The sequence below is a fragment of the Saimiri boliviensis genome, chromosome 11, assembly GCF_048565385.1.
Source record: "Saimiri boliviensis isolate mSaiBol1 chromosome 11, mSaiBol1.pri, whole genome shotgun sequence".
Taxonomy (NCBI): Eukaryota; Metazoa; Chordata; class Mammalia; order Primates; family Cebidae; genus Saimiri; species Saimiri boliviensis.
Window position 1 is genome coordinate 63,207,466 of NC_133459.1, and position 23,333 is coordinate 63,230,798.

General features: G+C 49.0%; 1 protein-coding gene and 1 long non-coding RNA gene across 3 annotated transcripts in view; one reads left to right on the forward strand and one right to left on the reverse strand.

Moving 5' to 3' along the window:
• The window catches only part of JAK1 (Janus kinase 1), a 139,209-nt gene that overhangs the window by 9,325 nt on the left and 106,551 nt on the right, over nt 1-23,333 (reverse strand). For both annotated transcript variants that reach the window (XM_039473544.2, XM_074380955.1), the window contains exons 8-17: nt 22,467-22,652; nt 18,278-18,435; nt 15,860-15,983; nt 13,717-13,903; nt 9,422-9,528; nt 6,135-6,278; nt 5,260-5,347; nt 4,132-4,259; nt 3,450-3,585; nt 1,548-1,699 (exon numbers count right to left, since the gene is read on the reverse strand). In XM_039473544.2, the coding sequence (XP_039329478.1) occupies nt 1,548-1,699; nt 3,450-3,585; nt 4,132-4,259; nt 5,260-5,347; nt 6,135-6,278; nt 9,422-9,528; nt 13,717-13,903; nt 15,860-15,983; nt 18,278-18,435; nt 22,467-22,652 (1,410 nt within the window). The remainder of the gene's footprint in view (nt 1-1,547; nt 1,700-3,449; nt 3,586-4,131; nt 4,260-5,259; nt 5,348-6,134; nt 6,279-9,421; nt 9,529-13,716; nt 13,904-15,859; nt 15,984-18,277; nt 18,436-22,466; nt 22,653-23,333) is intronic.
• On the forward strand, nt 145-22,472 carry LOC141580268 (uncharacterized). Its single transcript, XR_012512444.1, has 4 exons — nt 145-962; nt 1,464-4,665; nt 5,650-5,759; nt 22,375-22,472. It is a non-coding gene; the product is annotated as an uncharacterized LOC141580268 (long non-coding RNA).

The following is a 23,333-nucleotide window of genomic DNA, read 5'->3' on the forward strand; positions in this document are numbered from 1 at the left end:
AGGACGGGGAGCAGGGAGAACTGGAATTAAGAAGCTGAGAGCTGCCCTTGTCCCTGCATCACTGCAGCCTGCAGAAAGGCCATCTAACCCAAGGGGACTTAGGTGGAAAGAGACCCCTATCCCCTATTTTATTAAAGACACAGGTGGTCATTCCTTACACCGCCCTGTATGCTGTTCAGGGACAGGAACGTAGCACGTGCTCAACAAATACTGACTGATGACAAATAGCATCTACTGAGCATGTTTCATTTCCAAGGAAGATAAAAATAAAAATGAGTTTCCCAAACGCCTACGCTGAAAATTCCAAATAGTAGATCTGTAGATCTGATGGCTTCCCTGTGGGGTTGAGATCCTTTCCCAAGTCCTGCACCATCTTTAACTGGCAAGTTGTAAAGCTTCTACCTCTTCAGTATCTCCCACCCTGCACTCTGGACTCCCACTGCCATTTCTGGATGTGCCTCAGGGCCCTGTCTCCCTCTGGGTCTCTCCTTAATCTGTCCATCCCAGCTACTGCACCCAGAAGAACATCCCAAAGCCAATCTCCAAGCCTCTCCCTCCTCCACCCAAATCCTTCCTTATCCCATGCCACCCTCAGTAAACTGCAGGCTCCGCAGCCTGGAATCAGGGCGTTTAAAGATCTGAACCCAAATGGCCTTTCCCACCTGATCACTGTTACTCCTTTCCCTTTCCCCACTCCAGACACTCAAGGCCAGGCACACCAAACTACCCGGGCTCCCCGCACAGCACTGAAACCAGGCTCTCACAGCTGGAAGTGATGCCTGCCCTTCTAAATACACGGAGCACATTCCAATGACAGTGACTGAGATGAAGGGAGAGTGGTCTTTCATTGTGATTTTTACTACTTTATCCCTTTGGAGTTAAGAGTCTTCACTTTTCCCACAGGCAGATATGGAGGAGAGGGCCACAGCTCACCTATTCTGCATTCTAGCTGAGGAACCTAGGTGAGTGGGGCTACCTGAGTCTCAGTTACCTTATCTGTCAAATGAGGGTAATGACACTGCCCTACCTAATTTGCAGAGCTCTTGGGGTGACACTTTTAGATATTCTTTCTGGGATTCTTACCACTTATTTTAGCCTAACTCCCTACCATACCCTAAGGCCCTCAAGGAAAGGCAAGGCCTGTGTCTGTTTTACTGTGAAACACCAGCTTTTCCCTAGCTTGATGCCTGACACAGTAAGATTTCAATACATATTTGTGTGTTAATTTTGCTGACAGCCACTTAAAATCTCAAATAATACTATAATATCTATTGAGCTTGTATTGTGTGCCTGTCACCCTATATGCATTATATAATTTTCACAACAGCCCTACAAAGTAGTTATTGTTTATCCTTATTATACAGATGATGAAACTGAGGCTCACGGAAGTTGTTACATTTGTGAGGTCACACAGCCAGTAAGCCTGTGAAGAGATTCAAACCCATGCCCGTCTCTTCTCACAGTGCCAGGCTTCTGACAACTCCCGGGAAGCCCATAGGTGCCTGAGAGCCCTCACCTGCCTCATGTCTGGGAAACAACCTGCTCACCTCAATCAGAGTCTTGTCTTTCAAGGGGATCTCGCCATTGTAGCAGATTTCCCAGAGCGTGGTTCCAAAGCTCCACTTGTCAGCAGCCACACTCAGATTCTTGGAGTCCTCCACACACTCGGGAGCAATCCATGGGATTCGTTCAATGCACTCTGGAAGACAACAGACACATTGACAGAACAGTTTCTGGGATCTCCCAGGAATTCAATTACTCTAACTGCAGCAAGAACAGTGAGCCAATGAAGGAACTACTTCAAACACTGTGCCCGAACCTGGCCCATGGCCACATGAGCCCCATTGGTGGGGGGCTCTGTAGCTCTGTAGGTGTGCAGCCCTCCAAGCCTTGCCAAGCGCTTCTGATACATGAGTCTGGGCCAGGGCCAGAGATGGGTCCCTGCCTCCAAGCTCCCCAGGAGGGTCATGTAGAGCCAGGCTTCTGAAGCCCCGGCCTCTGGATCAGCAAAACATCCCAGAGCGGGGGCCATCACCCAGGGCAGGTGGACAAGGGCTTAAGAGAAGGCAGGGGAGGAGAACAGGGCGACACACGCAGAGGCAGGCCCAGCCACCCACACGTACCCTGCACCATCATGCTGCAATGCGGTCTTGGTTTTACGTTGGTTTTCTTTCATTTGAGGAAGAACAAGGAAAGACAAGACTGAGCTCTTGCAGATCCCTTTCTCCTGGCTGGTTCTGCAGCTGCTGTTTCCAGTTTCTCAGCAAGGCCAGAGCCAGCCACCTCAGCAGAGCCCTAGCCATGTCCACTGGAAGCAGCCCTCAGCAAGCCAGTTGGCCTCCACAGAGGGAGGATCCTGGGGCGAACCTTCAAGACTGGGCCCGCCTGACCTTCTCCTCATACCTGTCCTTCCTGGCACAGGCACATACGGGTGGCATCCTAGGAGGGTGTTCCTGCAGTCATCTGCTGTAGCCACTGACCTGCCAGCCCAGATGAAATCCCACTGCCTCCCCCAATCACTCTGCCCCCAAGCTAGATGATGTCTCTCTCCTCCAAACCCCAATAGCATTTTATTAGCATCTCCATTGAAGTCCCTGGGCTTCTCTGCTTGTTCCAGAGACATCTGTCAGTGTCTCAGACCACTGCTGAGGATAGCACCCATGACAGATTTAGGGTGTATCAGCCTCACGACTTTGGGTGATGAAGTGATAATCAACATCAAACAGGCACTGAAGGAAGCTTCCCATTCTCCTTCCAAGGAGTACATCATTAGGATCTCATCTGAAGGGCTTTTCATCCTGGTTCAATTCCAACTTCTTTGATTATATTATGCTCAAAACTCAAAATGCTGAGTTGGTCAGAACTCGTGCTGAAGACAGTGGTGGTTCTGGACACAGTGCAAGGCTACAAGGCTAAGAGGCAGGCTTGGCCTTTCTGGCACTGGTGTCAATGTCTCAGCTCCCAGGTCTGTCTTTTCCTCTGGAGCCTACAACCCACCATACCCAACTTAAACAGCATTCAAGACCACAGCAGTCACTCCAGCAAAGGGGATCAGGTGCTGCCGTAACTGCTCACTAACTATAGTGGATTTCGGAAGGAACATGGGAAGACCCAGGAGGCCTACCTCTCCGCCTGACATTTCTCTGATCACCCCTCAGGCCCCATGGTCCCCCTCTGTGCTACCTCAGCACCTTGAACATAGCTCCTTCACTGCCAGGACCAGACAGGTCTTGGGTGAACGGTCTGTTTCAGCTGCTGCTTCTATACAGTGACCACCCCTCCTGTCAGCTCCATAGCACACCCTCCCCAGGGACCTCCAGGCATAGAGCAGGAGTACCACACACCTGTTTGCTGACTGTACTCTCTAAAAGGAGACCAACCCCCAGCCCAGCCCCTCTCTCTGCTGGCTTGCCCCTGATGGAGCTAGGGGGAGGAGAGGGGAGACACACCTTGTCTAGACAGCACCGTGATGGGGATGCCAGGGTCACTGAGCTTGATGAATGGGCCAAACTCACTGTCGATGCCCTCACGGGCCAGGAGGAGGTTTTTAGTGCACACATTTCCATGAACCAGGTCTTTATCCTCCTGCAGAATAAAAAGGGCAAGTTTAGCCAAGCTGCTCCTTCCCGCACTCCATTTCCAACCCTGGTACCTCAGGTCACCTCTTCCTACCCCCAGCTACAGCCACACCCAGACAGCCTGGCCCTGCCACCAATCACCTGTGTGACTTAAGCACATCACAGGCGCCCCTCGGCTCCAGCTCCCTCATCAATGAATGAAGCTAATAGTGGGGAACATCTCGTCGGGCTTCCTGAGTATTAAGTGAATCTGTGAAACACCTGAACAGCTGACCCATGGTGAGCACTCAACTCACGTCAGCTACTACCGATGCTGGCAGTTCACTCATTCACTCAACAAGCACTGCACCACTGTCCACCTTTCCATACATACACCGCAGTATGCAGGTCGGTCCTCTAACGTGCTAAAATTTCCCTCTCAACAGAACTCATGTGAGCACAGGGAATGGCCCCATGAAACCCAAGAACAGGCCCCTCCAGCTGCTTGGCTAGCACCCCTCCCAGGACACTTTGGTTTCTGGCGGGACCAATACAGACATTAGAACATTCTTACCAAGTAACTCAGGGCACTGGCGAGCTGTTTGGCCACTTTGAATTTCCATGGTGTGGTAAGGACATCACTTTTCCGGTGCATGAAGAGATCCAGAGGCCCCCCTTCCACAAACTCTTCCACCATGATATCTATAGGCACAAAAAGAGCCATGTCTGGAACCTGCTCTGTGTGGGACAGTCCTCTCCTTCCTCCCTTTACAACAGCCCTCCTCAGTGGACAGTACTCGGCCTCAGACTACAGATATCCTTGGGAGGTGCAGGGTCTTCAGAGCTGGAAAGGCCAAGTTCAACCCAAGCTCTTCTTCTAAACGGGTGGCGTTGAGCAAGTGACACTTCTCTGAGCCTCAATTCCCTCATCTGTAATAATCAATGATGGCTAAATGTGACGAGGCATGGAAAGCCTTGGTGGAGGGCCCGACACAGAGAACAAGGTCTCTGGGAACAGCTGCCACCACTGCTGCTGTCTTACCATGCACCACGACGCAGAAGTCCGGCTGCTCACATGGCTAAACTTCCCTCTCAACGGGACTCCCGTGTAAGTACACGGAACAGCCACATTATCAGATCTCACAGGGAATAAGTCACTTGGGGTTAAAAAAAAAAAAAAAAAAAAAAAAAAGCTGCTCTTCTTCCAACCTTATATGTCAGGAACTCAGAGGCCAAGGTCACCCATACATCTCAGTGTGCCACAGCAGCCCAAGGGCCCACCAGCTCAGCGGCTTGGCAACCAAGAGAGAGCCAAGCCTGACTGCAATTAAAATGAAGGCCAGTCCACTCTAGGGGCCAGCATCTTGCTGCTCAGGGGGTGCACTCACCTCGCTCACCTGCCCAGAGGTTCTCAGGGCCATGACCTCATCTCAGTCACCTCAGCCTCCCGAGACTAGCACAGTGTAGGGTTCTTGCCATCATTGGCAAGAAAACATTACAGAAATAATGAAAAGCAATCGGTTTTAGTTCCATCTCCACTACTAACTTAAGCAAATGACCTGCTCAGTCCCTCCGTCTCCTTAACTGCAAAAAGAAAGGCAAGAAGCCTGGGTAACATGAGGGTGGGAGGCACCCCCAACGTCTGCACAGCACCGGGCTCCCCAGCCAGGTCACCCTCCCCTTCAAAAGACAACACACTTACTCTCCACGTCTCGGACACAGACGCCGTAGAGGTACACGATGTGTTTGTGAGAGACCTGTCTCATCATGCTGGCTGCCTCGAAGAAAGCCTGTGGGAGAGCAGGACAAAGGAATGTCTCGGGCCAGCCTTCAGGGGGCTGCTCTCCGAGGCCTCTGCTGAGGGGAAAGCCAGTGGACCCAGGAAAGCTCACCACTGTCACCACCCGAGGCCCTTAACATCAATCCCCTGGCCCTGGCTGTCCAGAGGCACTGCCAAGCCTTGTTCTCTGGGCCAACCTGGCAGGGATGTGAGATTTATTTAGAAAACCTAACAATGCAGAGCAGGGCTGGTGGGAGAAGCTAAGAATTTTCCCACTGGATACTCATGCCCACCTCTCTCCCTTCCTTTCAGCTTTGGGAAATACCAATGTTTAGCACTATGCTGGAACAAAGGGGAAACAAAGGCAGCCAATCCCTGCTCAAGATTTGACTTTGTCACTTGAAGAGTCTGTGGGATCTTGGGTGAGTCCTTTTACTCCTCTGGGCTTTAATTTTCCAGACTACAGTGAGAGCCATGGACTGCATCAGGAACTTTCAGACCATTTGGCCAGAGTCCTGGGGCTCCACAGCACGGCCACGTGGACCTGTACTTAGGAAAGGTCGGGGGTGGGGGTGGAAGGGAGGGCACAGGCTGAGTGTAAGGAGCTGCTCAACCCACTTCCCTCACTCTACACACAGGGTCCTCTAAGATCACATGTGGAGAAAACTCTGAGTAGAAGGCAAGTTTGAAAACCACTGGGCCAAAAGAAGGGTTTAAGAGTTCTTCCCAACCTATCGTGTTCCACTGACTCCAGAAATGGGAGAGGGGAGGGGAGGAGTTCAGAGCAAGACACTTGCCAGAGAAATATCCCTGTGGCTGGGGTCTAAAACTTTGAGGATCACTTTTATCTTCTTCTCTTCAGAAGTTCCTTCGTCATCCTTGTAATCCATAAGGGTCCCAGAGTAGATGTGTGTTCTCGTGCCTCTCCCAAGGTGCTCGCCCTGAGGAAGGAAGTGGAAGGCTGGGTGACCTCTCTGTGCCCTGCAGTGCTGCAGAGCCCAGGAACGGGTCCTCAATGGGAACATGGACTATCAATGGGATGGGGCAAAGGCAAGAGGGCTCCCTGCCCCAGCTCATGGTCCCCAGCGCCTTGTCCCTGTCAGGCCTCCAGAGGAAACAACAAGCTATTTGGCCAAACACAGTAGTGACATTTCCTGGGTCCCAGGAGACAATCCGCCTACTACTCCCTAAACGGCTCCTTGCTTTCCTCCAGAAACAGCCTTTGGCCAAACCATAGTCCTAACCTGTCATGACACTGCAAACAGAGCCATCAACAGCCAGTCACATGGTACCCACCCCAGGCCTCCAGAGAAGACTCAGAGAGGAGCCCCCAGAGGGCTCTTCCACTCACAGGCTGTGCTACTCCATGAAGAGGCTTGTAATTCTTGGCTCTACTACCCGCTGGCCATGCGACATGGGGACCTTCCTTTGACATGTTAATAATTTCTGCCCACTTTCTGCAAATGGAAGTAAAAATGGTACTAACTTCATAGGGCTGTTGTAAGAATCAAACCAGGAAACAGGTACAGAGGCTCCTGGTACAGACTCGGGCACACAGTGGGTGGAAACCCATCTGGTGGGCCCATGTGTTGTCTGAAGCCCTCTAGCACAGGTAGGCACAATTTCTCACACCAGAACCATCTGTTTCCCATCCATCTATCCAGTGTGTGTGTGCTTGTGTGTGTGCATGCATGCTACAATTTCAAGTTACTGATGCAAAGTGCACCTGCATTTGCCCTGGCAACCTCACAGAGGAGATGACAATGTGAAGATGAAGGCAGAGACTGGGGGGATGTGTCCTTCATTTCCTGACATGTGAAAGGGAACAATACCCCTGGATGAGTGGCAGGAGGACTGAATGAGATGATGGTCTGTGCAAAGCCCTGGCCATACCATGATCTATTTCTGAGGACCCTTCCAGTTTTCAGTAACTCTGATTTTAAAATTCTTAATATTTGGAAATCAAAATGTGATTCACCAAACTTAGGTACTGTCAAGTTGTTAACATTAGTCTCACAAAACTTGTAAAATGAAGGTCAATTAAATTATTTGAGGACACCCTGGAAATGCACAAAATGGACTGTGGCTGATGCCTCGGGAATCGGTCTTCTCCCCCATAGGAACATGCACGGTTGTTAATCAGGTATATTAATTTGCACAAATGCCACCATTTGTCATCTGTCAGAGCCGAATGGCAATGCATCTGCCCTGTCCGCTGTATCCTGGCAAGGTCTTTGGCTATTCATTAAAGCTGCATCTGTCATGAAGTGATCCATCAAGGTTATGGGAAGCTGTATTCCCAGAACATCCCATAAAAGCCATATGCTTTCAGAATAATTGCTCTTCCAGTGGCCACATCATGACACCACACTGTCAGGATTCTGCAGGGACCACAAAGGCCCATATGGCCCACTTCGGCCTCCTCTGATGCTGTTTTCTCCATTTCGCCTAGCTACTTGCAGCTCATCCTCCAGGATGAGACCTTGCTTCCCTCCCCTAACACACAGGGACTCGCTCTATCACCCAGGCTGGAATGCAGTAGCATAATCAGAGCTCACTGCAACCTAAAACTCCTGGCCTCATGCAATCCTTCCAACTCAGCCTCCCGGGTAGCTGGGACTACAGCTGCACACCACTACACACAGCTAATTTTTTTCATTTTTATTTTGAGTAGAGATGGGATCTCATTGTGTGCCCAGGCTGGTCTTAAACTCCTAGGCTCAAACGATCCTCCTGCCTCAGCCTCTCCAAGTGCTGGGATTACAGGTGTGAACCACTGTGCCTGGTGTGGGACTCTCCTTTGATGCCATTTTCCCCAGGAAGCCATTTCTGTCCTCTCGAGATTAGGACCGCATCCTGCTGTATTCCTCTACCTTGGAACTTGTCTCCTGCTAACGTGATTACCTCCTCAGGACAGACAGGAGCCTGCCGAGGCAGCAGTCGTGCCTGGCATGTGTAATGCTTGATCGCTGTTGGCTAAGTGGAAGGCAGGGAGGATGGTGGTTACCCGCTCACAGGCTCAGAGGGAGGGAAAACAGGCAGGCCCCAAGAACTGTGTCAACTTCGACACAGAAAAGAAGCTATGATGGCTCTGGTGACTGTAATCTGAGGACACAGCTCTGACACCACGGGAGGGATAGAGAACAGTAAGGACGGGCCTTTGGTGAAGAAATATACCATGATAGAAGTGAGGCAGTTTAGCCATAGATTTCTACTCCCTCAAGCCCTACCCAACAATCTCAGGGACTCACTGAAAAAGATAAAGTAACAACCCCTCTCGGGCCACCCTCCCCAGGTTCCTTCAGAGCAGACAGCCTCTATGCCACCCTCCAACACCTCCAAGGCCCCGCCATCTCCCCAGGCAGTGAGGCGCCCCGTGCTTCTCTCCAAGCCTGCCAGAGGCCTGCCACACCGTCTCCCTGACACCCCCTCAACACGTGGCTCTAAGCAATGGGGTTGGGGAGAGGTGGCAGAACAGAAAGTGGGCTTTCCCCAGGCTTCACACCACTAGCCACAGCCCCCAGCCCCTGGGGAGATGCTGGGCCCCCTCAGCCTGTAGATTCTGGGTAAAAAGGCCTCTAAAGGCTGGGATCTGTTTCTCAAGACAGTTCTCCTTCAGCCCTAGACTGTGCATGTCCTCCTGTCTCCGCCCCGTGGTCTCTGCTGCTCCAGCTCTGCTCTGTCTGAAAGCATCATCAGAAGGTACAGTACCGGGCGCTGGAAGTGTTCCATCACACAGCCTGCTGCGGGCAGCGCGGGGTGAAGCCATGCTCCCCTGTGGAGAGCCACCTCCTGTCTGCCACCCCCTCCGCACTCCCTCACCACAAAGGGTCCCTGCAGTTCTAGGGAACCCCACAAAGCCTGGCTAAGTCACTTCCCTCAAAACATGTCTCTGAGGAGCACCAGCAAGGGTAAGGAGAATAGAGGTACTGGTTGTATGGCTTTTGCCATCAAAAGAAAGTCTCCCTGTTCTTTTTCTACTAAGATTTCCCCAAACACAGCCTTCCTTCCCCTAGACTCCCAGGCTGCTCCACTGAGAGGAGGCAGGACCACAGCTGGCCCACGCCCTGCAGTCATGACTCACCTGCACCAGATCCTTCTTGAGAATCCGATCAAAACTCAGCTGGCTCATGGGGTAGACAGGCTGCCACTCCTGGGCTTTCTTAGTAGCCACCAGCAGGTTGGAGATTTCTGTGGAAGACATTGGAGGAGTCTCAGCACAGCGCCCAAGATCCGAGCTTCTGGTCAGCCCACGACACTGAGCCGGGGTCAGGACCCGTGGGTGGGCACTTGCTTCTTCAGTCATTCAACAAATGCTTATTGAAGAAGCACATGGCTCTATCCTCCAGGAGCTCACAGGGTCATGATGGAGCCAAAACTTCCAAATAATCAACCAATTAAATAGCTACAATTTGTTCAGCTCCTCTAAAGGACAAGGGTGTGGTGCTCCAAGGTTGGCATGGCAAGATCTGTTCTGGTAAGAAGGGTCAGAAGCAGTTTTCCTAACAAACTTAAAATTTTAAATGTAAGAATGGAAACCGCAAGAAGTCAGAGACTGTGTCCAACTTTCTGTTCCACCTCCACAGCCTAGGACAGAGTAGGCAGTCTATTATTATTTGTTAAATATGTGAATCAATGACTGGCGTCTGTCTAAAGGATGAGAGCTGTGGAAAGCAGCAGCAGCGGGACCTGGCCCAGGGCATGACAGGAACCAGAGGAAGAGGTGAACAAACACTGATTTTGAGCCAGAAGATCAAGGCAGGTGACCCAGAACGAGGGCCCTGTCTGAGGCTCCTGGTCCCAGCAGTGCCTGACACAGAGGAGGCACTTACCAAATGCTCCCTAAATGTGCAGGTTTTAAGTAGACCATCCCCCAGATTCTACTGATTCAAACAGCAAACCCAACACATTACAAAATCCGCCACGCCAGGAAATCTGTAATTCACAGAAATCACCTTTCCCACCATGGAGCCACCGCAAGCAACAACAGGATAGTAGGGTAAGAAGGGACCTTCCAGATTCCGACTAGCAGGGAAAGTATTCCGGGAATCCCTGAAAACTTGTATGTATTCATCAATTTTTTAATTAACTGAAGCAGGACTATGAGGAAAATGCCAACGAACATGCATTTTCCTTTACTTCCTCTTTCCTGCACTAGAAGACAATAACAAGTGAGGGGAGAAAATGGAGCCATTCAAGTCCTGGTTCCTGGATTCTAACAGAAGGAAGTTCCTGAAAGAACATCTGTAAGAACAGCCAGGCACAACCCATGGAGGCCACCACACGCGCCGCTGGGAGGTAGTGGCTGCTGAGTGCTGGGTCCCTGCACAGGGCCACATGAGTCCACCACGGTCTCTAATCCTTGCTGTCCCTCAGGGCAGGGCATTCTTTTCCTATCTAATTTTTTAAGCTCACATATTCTGACTGTTTTCTCTGTGCCAGGTACTGTTTCGTGAGCATCATACACATTAACTCCTTAGTCCTTATGACAATCCTGTGGAATACACAGTATTCTTATCCCCATGTTATATATGAGAAAACAGATTTGGCAATATTAAGTAATTGGCCCAAGGCCAGACAGTTCACCATCTTAGGACTCACACTGAAGTCAGGGATGGCTCTAGTCGCTACCCTTCCCACAACACACCTGGTTCTAACTGGCAGAACAAATGTGGGTGCCAGAAACAGAGCTCAGGGAGAGGCTCCCCTGTTCTCATATCCTGGGCCCTCCTTTTTCCAGAGGCTGCTCCCTCCGTACTGTTTTCCTGACTCCACTCTGTTACCTGGGGAAAATCCAATCCAGAGGCAACTCAGGCTGGAAAAGGCATCAAGAAGGGGCACCGTAGCTGATTTCCATAAGCAAGAAGCCAGGCAGCAGAGCCACGTAGGAAATGAGAGAGGGGGATGGAATCAAAGCCATTTAGAGCAGGCGTCCCCAAACTACGGCCCGCGGGCCGCATGCAGCCTCCTGAGGCCATTTATCCGGCCCCACGCCGCACTTCAGGAAGGGGCACCTCTTTCATTGGTAGGAGCACAGTATGTGGCAGCCCTCCAACGGTCTGAGGGACAGTGAACTGGCCTCCTGTGTAAAAAGTCTGGGGATGCCTGATTTAGAGACTATTATTTGCATGGACACTTGCATGGATACTTCAGCGAATATACACCAGTGTCAACAATGTGAATGGGGAAAGCCCCAATACCTCCATGAAGGTGTTTCCTCACTACAAAAATGGGGGCAACAGCATGACCTGAGCTGGGGGCTGGGGGCAGAGAAGGAATCACTGGACTCAGAGTCAGACAATGTGAGTTCAAATCCCTACTCATTCTGTAAGTGATCTTGGGCATGTATAATTGAGATAACAACATATTCTGGGTTATTTTGAGGACTAAATGCCTTAAAACATGAAAGATCTCCAAACAACGCCTACAAATTGTAAGCATTACTCACATGCTAGCAGCCATTCTTACTCATTATTGCTACTTTTTTTATACCTACTACCGATGCTACTAGGTACATGGCCTTGAGCAAGTCACTTAACATCTCTTAAGTCTCAATTTCATCACCTTTGTAGTATCTACAAAAAGCTACTGTGTAGATGAAATAAATGAAGTGGGCGCACAAACTGCCTGGGCCACAGGAGGTACCCATCATCCAGCAGCTCCTGGTACCTGGTTCACTTGACAGGCATGATTCACGCTGATTCTGTGCTGGGCACCATCCTCCCCATGAGCCCACAGAGTGGTGAGTGAGACTCAGGTCCTGTCTTAAGAGTTCACAGTCAGATGGGAAAGGCAACAGGAAACACATTCAGCACGGAGTTTCAGGAGTCTCAACTGGGGTTCAAGTGCATTGCTGTGAATAAATAGGGCTGTTGGGCTTTAAGGTTTGAACTCACTCTGAGGTCTCACAGCCAAGTGGCAGATGTGTTTTTACCTCTGCGGAAAATCTTCCAAGCATGAAAACAAAGGCTGCAGTTATTCTCTGGGCCTGGCAGGAAACCCTATCTGATCAAAAACACAAGTCCTTCCTCTTTCACGAAGTCAGTGACGAGCCCCTTGCTGAGACCAAAAACTGATTCAAACATCAAGAACCCAGGTCCCCTTCTTCCCTGGTGCTGCTTCCTCCACTCACCCCTGGTGGTATGAGGATTCATGGACACATTCCCTTAGAGGAACAAGATCTGTCTCAGAGAAACTCTGCAGAAGCTCTTCCTCTGACACTCACGGGCCTCAGCAGCAATCGCACTGCCCCTTCCTTGAGGCCTTCCTCCTTCTAAGGGAAGAACCTGATGCATGCAGGGCAGCATCTTGAGGTGAGGAACAGCAAATAACCAGTTTTCAAGAGCTAGGGCACTCAGGTTAGACCTGGCACTCAAACTCCTCTTTGACACTGACCTTTGATGAGAACCACTTAGCTCTTCTGGGCCTCAATTTTCTCATCTATAAAATGAGACAGTTGACTGTGTGACCTCTAGGTGTCCTTCTAGTCCTCACATTCTAAGAGACAAATCTACCTGCAGAACATCGGTGACACTGCTCATGAGCTTAAAAAGGAGCAGCTGAGTGGCTCACCCCTTGGATCCATTTTACAGCCTGATCTTCCCTGGCCCCTATGGCCTGCAGGATAAAGACCCAGCTCCCATGGCACAACTCCCAAGGGCCCCACACCCTAAGCTTAGCCTCAGCTGCCCCTCCCTTCCACCTTCATGGCAGCCCTGCCTGTGCCTCTGTTTGCACATGTCAGCATGCCCTGACCGCACTGGCAACCTCCCACTTATCCTCCCATGCTCAGCTCAAGAGCTGCCTCTTCCATGCAGCCTCCTGTGCCATGGAAAGAGAACTCAGGGATTTTGACCATCCCTTTCTGTTTGACTCCAGAGTATGACTTCTACGTGTTAGTTAAAACGCCCGTCACAAACTGCAGTGGCCTCATTTACCTGTAACATCTGCATTAGACTAGAAACCCCCAGAGAGCAGGGACTAAGCCTTATGCTTTCTGATTCTTTCCATCTAATATAGTTCTTGGCCCACAAAAGATGTGCCAGGAATATCTCTCAGATAAACCAGTGACAGGCGACCTCTCAAGGCATCTTATCTTAAGGAAGAAAGAAGTGATTTTCTGCTTACTAATGCTGAGCATGCCTCTTTCAGCAGCCTAATGAGATGCTGAGAAAGGTATATGCCTCTTCTATAGAAAATGCTCACACTCAAGGGACTGGATGTGAGTTGGGCACAGAACTGTCATAAAACTCAATGAAAAACACCTAGAAACTGTGGGAAGGGACCACCCTGGTTAAGCCAGCCATCATGTTCTGGTCAGTCTGGGTCTCAGCACATCACTGATGGGATACAGCTTGGCTCTGCCACAGAGAGACAAACCTCGGGGCTTGGGCTGGCAGCAGCGTTTCAGCATGAAGCTGATATTATCCGTGCGCAGGATCTGTTTCTTGAGGTGGCTCATGAGGTCTCCCAAGCTGGGGAAGCTGCGGTCCGAACCATGCAGGCTGTAGCGGCCCTTGTGCACCTCGATCTGAAAGTTCTTGAACTGCTTCTGGGCACCCTGCACCTGCCATTCAGGAAATGACCAGAAATTACATGTTTAAAATGGGGTCACGCGTGGATATGGAAGACAGTAACATTAAGGGAAGCTGCATGAAGAGTATAGAGAACTTGTGCACCATCTCTGTAACATTTCTGTGAGTCTAAAGTTATTCAAAGATAAAGTTTATTATCAATAAATAAACCAACCAACAACTAAATAATAAAAGAAGGTCAAGGAGAAGGCACTGATAAAAGGGAGTTCATATTACAGCAGACACAGTAGCTATTTCTACAAAAGCGTCACTTGGTTTTTTACCTGGAAGATAAAGTTCATAAAAATACCAACCTCATAGGATTGTCACTACAATTATATAACATGGTGTGTTGAAAAACTCAGTAAGCACTTTCTAAAATCCAGCAAATATTATGCATCAGGTAATAATCATGATGGCCACATTTATCAAGGATCACTCTCACACTGAGCCCTTCTGGGCCATGTGTCTACTTGAGGAGAACCACACTGGGAGGTGGTGTTCAGTGTCTGATCCAGATTTGGGACACTGTGGTGCCACAGACAGGAGGTATAAGCAGTTCTCCCTCATGAGCTCCTTTTGTACAAACTAGACTATTTTAGTGATAAAGAATGAGGGCCAGAAAGACATACTTAAGGTGTAAACCAGGACATGATATTCGAAATCTGTTACTTCATCTGCACAATGGGATAGTATCACCTATGTAACAAGGCTTAAGCAAGCACAGGTAGATATGATGCTTAGCACAGGGTCTGGTGGGCCACAGTGAGTAGTGGGAGTAATCATTTCTGCTGTGTTTTCCGGGTGATGTGACAGGAGGTAGGCCATATTACACAGTCACAGATACCCTTGGTACTGCACAGACCAATTTCACTTCAGGAGGAGGCTGGGCTGTCTCATGCACCCCTCTGCCGTAAACATATTAAGCTTCCTCCAATGACTGATGAATAGAAGGCAAGCGTCCCGGGAAGGCAATGAGCCCAACCAGCTCTGAGCCATGGAGCCCTGAGGCCCAGCTGTTGAGGAAGAGGCTGGGCAGGTGGTGGTGTTCCTGCACTGCCTCACCCAGGATACTGGGCAGCACTGGTTCCTTCTGCCGTTTCCTCCTCCCACTCTTGACTGACTCCAGCCCCAGGGGTTTGCCACTGAGCTTGTCCTTCCTGCGTCTGCCCTCCGTGCCAAAAGCCCCTCTGTGCCCCAGGTCTCCCAGTGCCTGTAGAGCCTGACTAGTACTGACTAAAGTGTATTAATGTAAAGTGTGGTGTAAAACTGTGTTTTAAAATATTCCACTTTGTATTTTTTAAATTACATGAATAACAAAGGCATTTGCGGTATAGTGAGGCAAAGTCAGTAGTAATTCTGACAAATATCTTAGCCCTCAGAATGTCTCTCACATCGTCTCCAGCTTCAGCTATGCTTCAATCACTAACAGACATTTCTATTTGTTGTCGTAACATGGGGTGGCGATTTGTCTGTTAAAGTGCCTGAAGCCACCATTTGGAAAAAACTGTGTTAGGCCATGTGGATGAAGTGGCATTTGGGCGCTGGTTCGTCCCAGTGAATGCTGTAGACAGGCATAGCTCTGGGTCTGAGGTGATGCTGGCACTGAATCTAAATAAACCACTCTAAATAATTACACTATACTTTCCAAGTGTTGAGTGTGAATTGGTTTTCTGGTCATATTCCACCTGCCATGGTGGACCCCCGCCATGGGTCCCATGAAGGAAGAAGGAAAGGGCCTATGTGCAAGGATGCAGGGGTCTAGCTGCTGGGAGCCTTCTTTTGAGAGCAGGCACCCTTGCCTGGCCTCCCAGGGATCTTCTCAGGGACCCAGGCTTTTTAACTCAGGGACCTTGGCAGGGTGGTTCTGTCTGCAGCAGCTCCTGGGCCAGGCTACACTAGACACCCCATGGCTGTATGGCCCGGCCCAAGTCAGAGTCCTGACTGACCTCAGACTTCTCGAAGCAGGTGACGGTCATGAGGATGTTGTCAAAGTCCGTGCAGCTCCACCTCAGCACGTACATCCCCTCCTCGCTTCCTTCTTGCCGCAATTTATTGATGGCGTATTCTGTACTAGAGGGAGAAGGAGGCAAAGGGAGAAAGAGCTCATACGAAACAGCACAATGAACCCCTGGGCTATCCGCTTTCCCAAGCTGCCTCAAGTCTTAACAGCCCCATCACACTATCTGCCTGGGATCCTGAAGTCCTCTCTGATGCCAGCCATGAGCAAAGTGGAAATACCAGGTGGCCTCAGGTCCGATGGAGTCTCCAAGGTTGAGAAGAGGACTCAGCCTCCTGCCCAAGGCAATGAGCCCTATTTGTCCCCAGAGTCTCCACAGACATCGTCTCCAGCTCAAGACAGAACCTCCCTTCCACCCCCAGCCAGCCCAGAGGCAGCACAAGCCTCATGGGCATGGGAACTGAAGGCTGTGTTGTTTATTGTTGTATACCCATGGGTTCACACTGAGTGAATACATCAGTGAGGCTTGGACAGATGTTAGTAGGAACAGGCCTGTCTTGCACTTCTTTGTATCCCCAGGACCAGTGAGTCTTGGCATGTAGAGGGCAGTGAACACTGGCTGAATACATCCCTGCATGAGGTTACTCGCACCTGGTGAGCGCTGCTTGTTAAGTGGTAGTGAGAGAGGGCTGCCATGGTTCACGTGTTTTAGAGAGACGGAGACATTATGTACTTTCCAACTGCGCCATGCCTTTGCATGTGCTGGCTTCTCATCTAGGTGCCCTTTCCCCACTTTAAGGCCTGGCAAGCCATCATTGATTCTTCAAAGTTTCATCAGATTTGAATGCCACCTACTCTGAGCAGGCTCCTTAGGCAATAAATGTCAGCATCCCACCAAACATGAAATATCCATTCATTCAACAAATATTCACTGAAGGCCTACAATGTGCCAGGCCCTGCGTGTGCTAAGCGAGCGGTGAGGAATGCAGCCCCAGCCTTTGGGAAGCTCATAATCTGGGAGGTGAGGGCGGTCATACCAAGAAAAAATGTTATGTTATGCAAATAAATACAGTGTCTCAGGAAGTAACGACTGCCACTGAAGAAAAACAAGGCAGAGTGCAGCAGCCAAAACGTACAGGATAGAGAAGGGAAAGAGGTATGATTGTTACATAAGGTGATGGTCAGGGAAGACTTCACAGATAAGGTGATATCTGACCAGCACCTGAAGGAAGTGGAGGCTGTGCAGATTCTGGAGGAAGGGCATTCTGGGCCAAGGGAAGAGCGAGTGCCAGGGCCCTCAAACACAACCATGGCAGGGACACTGGCGGGAAAATGCTCAATCCCTTGCTCTGCCATTCTATATATGTCTGTTTCCCAAGAATTCTGTAAACCTCTCAAGGCCAGGGCCACGTGCCTACTAAGCTACCTGCCCACAAGGTAGCCAGAAGAGGGAAAAAGGTGAGAAGCATGTCATGTGGAAAGTGGCAGGAGAGATGCTTCCCCAGATATTCTATGGTCTGGAAAGAGAGGCTCAGAGGAGACACAGCAGCTGTTTTCCTTTGCCTGAAGGGCTGTCATATGTAAGAGAAAGTCAACAGAATCCCTGTTGTCTCAAAAGGCAGAATTCAAGTGAATAGGCAGAAGTTACAGAGAAGCCAACTACCGTAGCTCCATATCAGAAAGGTATGCACATCTCTCACTGCTGGAGCTCGAATCCATGGACCGCCTCATAAAGTGCCCATTGCCAGAGGTATTTGAGCACAGGCTGCCAGTTCTGAGATGCAGGTAGAAAAACACACCCCACACAGCCACTTCTGGCCTTAAGGCTGTATCATCCTCATGGTCCCCACTGTTCCCCTGGCACCTTAGGACAAATTAACTTACGATTCTATTTACTACACTGACTGATGCTAAGATCTTCATCCAATCTTTCTTTCCTTTTCTTTTTTTATAGTTTTTAGAGATGGGACCTTGCTATGTTGCCCAGGCTAGACTCGAACTCCCGGGCTCAAGTGATCCTCTCACCTTAGCCTCTCAAGGAGCTGAAACTACAGGCACATGGCAGCACGCTCAGCTGTGTTCAGTGTTTCTTGAATTGCCCACATTATTTGACACAGCAAGAAATCAGAAAGTGTAGTAATTCTTGATCAGTTATGGAGACGTGAGGGAGTTAAACTATGAGGAGAGATCCAAGTACAGAAGTATCATTGAGGGGCTACTGCAAGGAGCAAGACAGGAGATGACGGGAAGGACTGACCAGAGCTTGGACAGCAGGGAGGAAAGGACAGCCAACATGCTCCAGGCAGCTTAGTCAACTGGCCCAACCCAACCAACGGATGACATGCCCCGTAACTAAAACCTGGGCTCTCTGCACACCACAGACAACTGAAAAGGTTCTAGGACCAACCAGATTGGACCGTGACAGCCATTCTGTATGTTGTGGACGATCAACGGGGGGGCCACATCAGTGCAGAGGTAATGATGGGCATCTGCGGTGAGCCGGAAGTAGCCGTCTACCAGGGACACAAAGGACAAGGCCTCCTCATGGGAAGAGAGCTTCAGTTCCTGTTAAGAGGAAAGAAATCCCCATAGTTACAGCATGTCTCTTTAAGCTTAAGCAGCTGACTCTATAGGGAGGTACACAGTGAGAAGATTTTTAAACACAATAGGAGCCCCAAAGGGAAAACCTTTTCATTGCTACTAAATATACCCCTTGCATTTATTTTTATTTTATTTTTTTTTAAATGGACTTTTACCCTGTCACCCAGGCTGGAGTGCAGTGGAGTGATCTTGGCTCATTACAACCTCCACCTCCCGGGTCCAAGTGATTTTTCTGCCTCAGCCACACACACACACACACACACACACACACACAAAAGCACCCACACCTGCATGCACACGCACACACAGCTACCTCCTGAGTAGCTGGGATTACAGGCACCCGCCATCACACCTGGCTGTTTTTGTATTTTCAGTAGATATGGGGTTTCACCATGCTGGCGAGACTGGTCTTAAAACTCCTGACCTCAAGTTATCCACCCACCTCAGCCTCCCAAAGTGCTGGGATTACAAGTGTGAGCCACCATGCCTGATCCCCCTTGCATTTACATAGGATTTTCACTGTTCAACACATTTTCCCATCTATTATCTCAAACTATCAGATGAGGGGGTGTGTGTGTATGTGTATGTGTGTGTGTGTGTGTGTGTGTGTGTGTGAGAGAGAGAGAGAGAGAGAGAGAGAGAGAGAGAGAGAGAGAGAGAGAGATGGGGGAGGTTGTGGCAGGCAGGGAGACCTGCAGAGAAGCCGTCCCTTGGGTCGAGACGGGAGAAGAAGCCTGAAGAAAGGTGGCAGAGGCATTAACAGTGGAGGTAGGAAGGGGCCAAGCATGCACCCTGATCTTGGCACTAAACAATGAGTGGCTGAGTCAGCATTATTCCTGCTTGGGACAAAAGGAACAGAGGCACCATGCTTCATCTCTTGGCAGACTTGCTCTAGAAGGAGAAATGCCTGGATTTTAATCTAGGAATGAATGATCTCAGGCCCAGTGAGGAAGATGCTAGATTAAGCCCCGGGAGCTCTGAGAGTTGGAGGAAGCAGAGCATCTTACTCAGGGTAGGAAGAGGCAAAGGCACATGTGGAGAAAAGGAGGGAGGGTATTTCCATCAAGGAAGGTGTTCCGAAAAACACCTGTGGTGTAGATATGGGTTATTTCTGTCTTGATCATTGATCCCTGAAGAGACTGCCCATTTGAGAGGAGCTATGAGGTCAATCAAGAACATTTCCTTGCAAGGGAAGGTATGCAAAAGCCATGATTTGGAGCTTTGACTCACAAAAAATATTAAAAAGCATCCGAGGCTTCAGAAAAGGGCAAAATGACTCTTTTGTAGCCCTGTAGAAAGGAGAAGTAGGTGGCAGACACAAGAGGATAGTGAAGGGAAAAGGGAGCAGGACGAGATGAGCCTCGGCAGGAGGGAGGTCAGGGGCCTGATGCAGCTGTGATGTCAAGGAAGCATAGGCTGGGGCTATGAGCAAGGACCTGGAGAGGGCAGGCCCACCACAGGAATGGTGCCTCAGGAAAGAAACCACACTGAGCACACTGCCTTGTGGGTGTGACCAGGCACCCACCGGTGGATATCCCTAAAGGGCAAATTCAAGATTCTCTAGAACTAGAAGCAGACTGGCGTGGGCAGCCCCTCAGCCAGCCACATGATAATCAAGACCATGTCTGCACTTATGTTTCCTGAGAGCAGAAGACTAAATAGAAATGGGGGATGCCAAGGAGATGCAGAGAGAAGTGATACATCAAGGTCTGACTTGACAACACGCTGGTATCTGGGTTTCTTCAAGGTACTGCCTGATTAAAGGGCCTGGAAATCCCATGGCTGGGAAGGGACAATGAGGACATGAAATACTAAACAGGCAGCATGGAGCAGTGGCCAACCCTCAGGCTCTGGAGCCAGATGCTCTGGGTTCAAATCGCAGCATCTCCACCTGCTGTTAGGGCTATGCATCTAGATTCACCATTTTTGTAGGTCAAAATGGTCAAATATTAGCAATTTCAACTGTTTTAACTGAACAGCTGTGTGACCTTGGACAGGTTACTTAACCGCTTTATGCCTCAGTTTCCCCCTAAATACTCATCCATAGAGTTGATATGAAAATCAAAAGAGGTGATATTTGTGAAGTGCTCAGAATGGGAAGTGTCTGACACATAGTAAGGGCCAGCATGGTAAAGAAAAACAAACTAATGGAGATTTCAAGTATTTCTTTCTTCCTGCCTCCTTCCTCCTCCCTCCACAGCACTGTAGCTTGGCATAGAGTTGCTGACCCATCTGGCCAAGGGGAGCTCTGACTTAGATGATGGGTGCACCAACTTGTGTTGGTGAGCCAGGACAGGAAAGTACAGGATGGGGCAGGCTCATAAAATGTGCACCAGGCATGCACCGTATTCAAGAGCCAGATCACGGACATGTCCATCTCTCCCTCACTCCCTTCAGGGTCTCTGGGGGATAATAATGTCTTAGAAGCCAAAGCAACATAGGCAAAAACCACAGGCAGGAGCCAGACAGAGCTGGGCAAGTGCCTGCCACTTTCTCCTGAGTGACCCTGTGCAAGATGCCATGCGCCTCTTGATTAGTCTCAGATTCCTCATTTGAAGTAGAGCTGATGTTCCTTCCTGTAAAGTTCTTATAAGGACTAAGACAGACAAGATATAGGCACAGCAAATAACCCGGGGCCTAATGTCCAGGATGTGCTCCATAAACAGGACTTCTTTTCTCCCCCCATTTTGCATCTTTCCACTAATATTTATCTGAGCTCTTCTACATCTCCCTTCATAATGCATGTTTTTTGTTAAAAAAAAAAGAATAAGAAAATTAAGACCACTCACAATGCCACCATAAATAAATAGCAGTTAATATTTGATTATTTTTCTAAGAGCATGTGTACACACATGCAAACCTATTGATTTTTTTGAACAAAATTGGTATCATTCTATAGGTAAAGTTCTGTATCGGGCTTTTTACCCTAATCTTCTTCCCAGGTCATTTAAAAATTCAGCAATCTGATTGTGTAATATTCTGCTACTCAGGCAAATTGTGATTTATTTTCCTATTCTCCTATTACTGCATATTTAAGTTATTTTCAGTATTTTGACACTTTAAATGGAATGAACATTCTTATTCATAAACCACTACCTGCCTCTCACATTGTTTCTGGAAGACAGATTCATTCTCTAGATTCCCAAACTGAGGGATACATAAATATTTTCAAGCTTTTAACAGGTTGCCAAACCGTTTTCCAGAAGGTTATGCCAGAAAGACAAGTCATTCTGAATATGAGAGTGACAGTCTGCCCTAAACTGTATCACCAGGCTTCTCCTCAGCACTGAGTGTTATTGGTGTGATGCAGTATTTGCCACATTTTGGCAGAACGTGGCCTTTCCTGGTGTTGGCTCCACTCCCCCCAGGAGCGCTTGCTGTCTCACCAGCCACTCTCTCTGTGTGTTGCTGGCTGTGACTTCCCTTGACACAAACAGGTTTATTTTGGCAAGAGTTGCCACTTCCTGCTTGTCTAGATTATGTCCTCAAGTGACACCAGAAAAGAGGAAGTGAGATTGAACACCCCTTCCGCTGCCCGAGCGTCAGTGTGGGGTGTGCCTGACACCGTATGGAGGACTGCCACTGTGGCCAAGGCTAGCCTGAGGCCAAAGCGGGACTTCCTGCTTTGCACTTCAGCTCAGCAGAGAGGCCGTGCCAGAGCCCTTGAGATAAAACACTGACACATTCGCTGGTTTTTTTCTGTCAAATCTACTAGCTTTGTGAATTAAATATTGATGCTGAGGTATCTTTGGGAGGACAGCAAATCCTAAGGCAAATTCACATTTCTGAGACCAAAGAAAGGCACTGGAATGTATTGGTGTAACTAAAACACTGATAATGCCTTCCTTGGAAATAGGAACTTTTTGGCTTGACTGAGAAAATCCTATTTTCTCTTTGGGACAGGAACTCTGAAAATCATGTGCCACAGAACGGAACTCAGCAATTCTCCCTCTCTTCACCAAATCCAGACTGAAGAACTTCTGGAAGGAACTTACCATTTTCTTGTTGTCCTGCTTGTTGATGCTGACCAGAGACTCCTTTATCACAATGTGAGTGATTTCAGGGAAGTAAGAGAAACTGCTCCACTCTTCCCGGACCTTGTTTTTCTCTTCATCCTTCTTGTGTTTACTTTCCAGTTTCTTCCGCTTCAGTTTATTTTTTTCCTTTTCAACAGAAACAACCTGATAAGATGCATAAAAGGGACAGGGTTAAGTTGGCTTCTTCATTTTCTATTGGTAAAAGGTCAATGCTGCTGGCAAACCTATGCAGGGCCTAGGCCCAACGAGGAAAAAGCCAGTTCATCTAGACTTGCAGAAGGATTAGGGAAGCTGGCACCTGCAGACTTAGGACCAAACAACTTACATCAGAGAATCAGAGAATATCAGGTTTTATCAGAGAATCCTGGACTTTCACATCTGGAAGAGGCCTTAATGAGCACAGTGTCTAAACTCTACGTAATACACAATGTGCAAGCAAACTCAGAAAGGAAAATCACTGCTCACTAGACATACATCTACATCCAGGTCCCCTCACTTCCAGACCACTAGACATGCTTTGACAGAGACAGATAACACGCTCTTCCCAGTTACAACTGGGCTGAACATGAGCTTTCTCCTTCTGTCACCAATCGTCTTGACTTTATAACAGTACTCAAGTCGGGATTTTCAAGAGAAGACATGAATCTCATGCTTGAAATAATCTACACATGGAATAATACGTACCTGCACAAGTGTAAATATTTTGCGTAGCATAAGTCCTGGTGACCAGAGGTTTAGGTTAACTTCCTGTCTCTGCCAATTACTTAACTAGTTACATCATCTCTTTGAGACTCATTTTCCCTATTCATAAAATAGAGAGCTTAC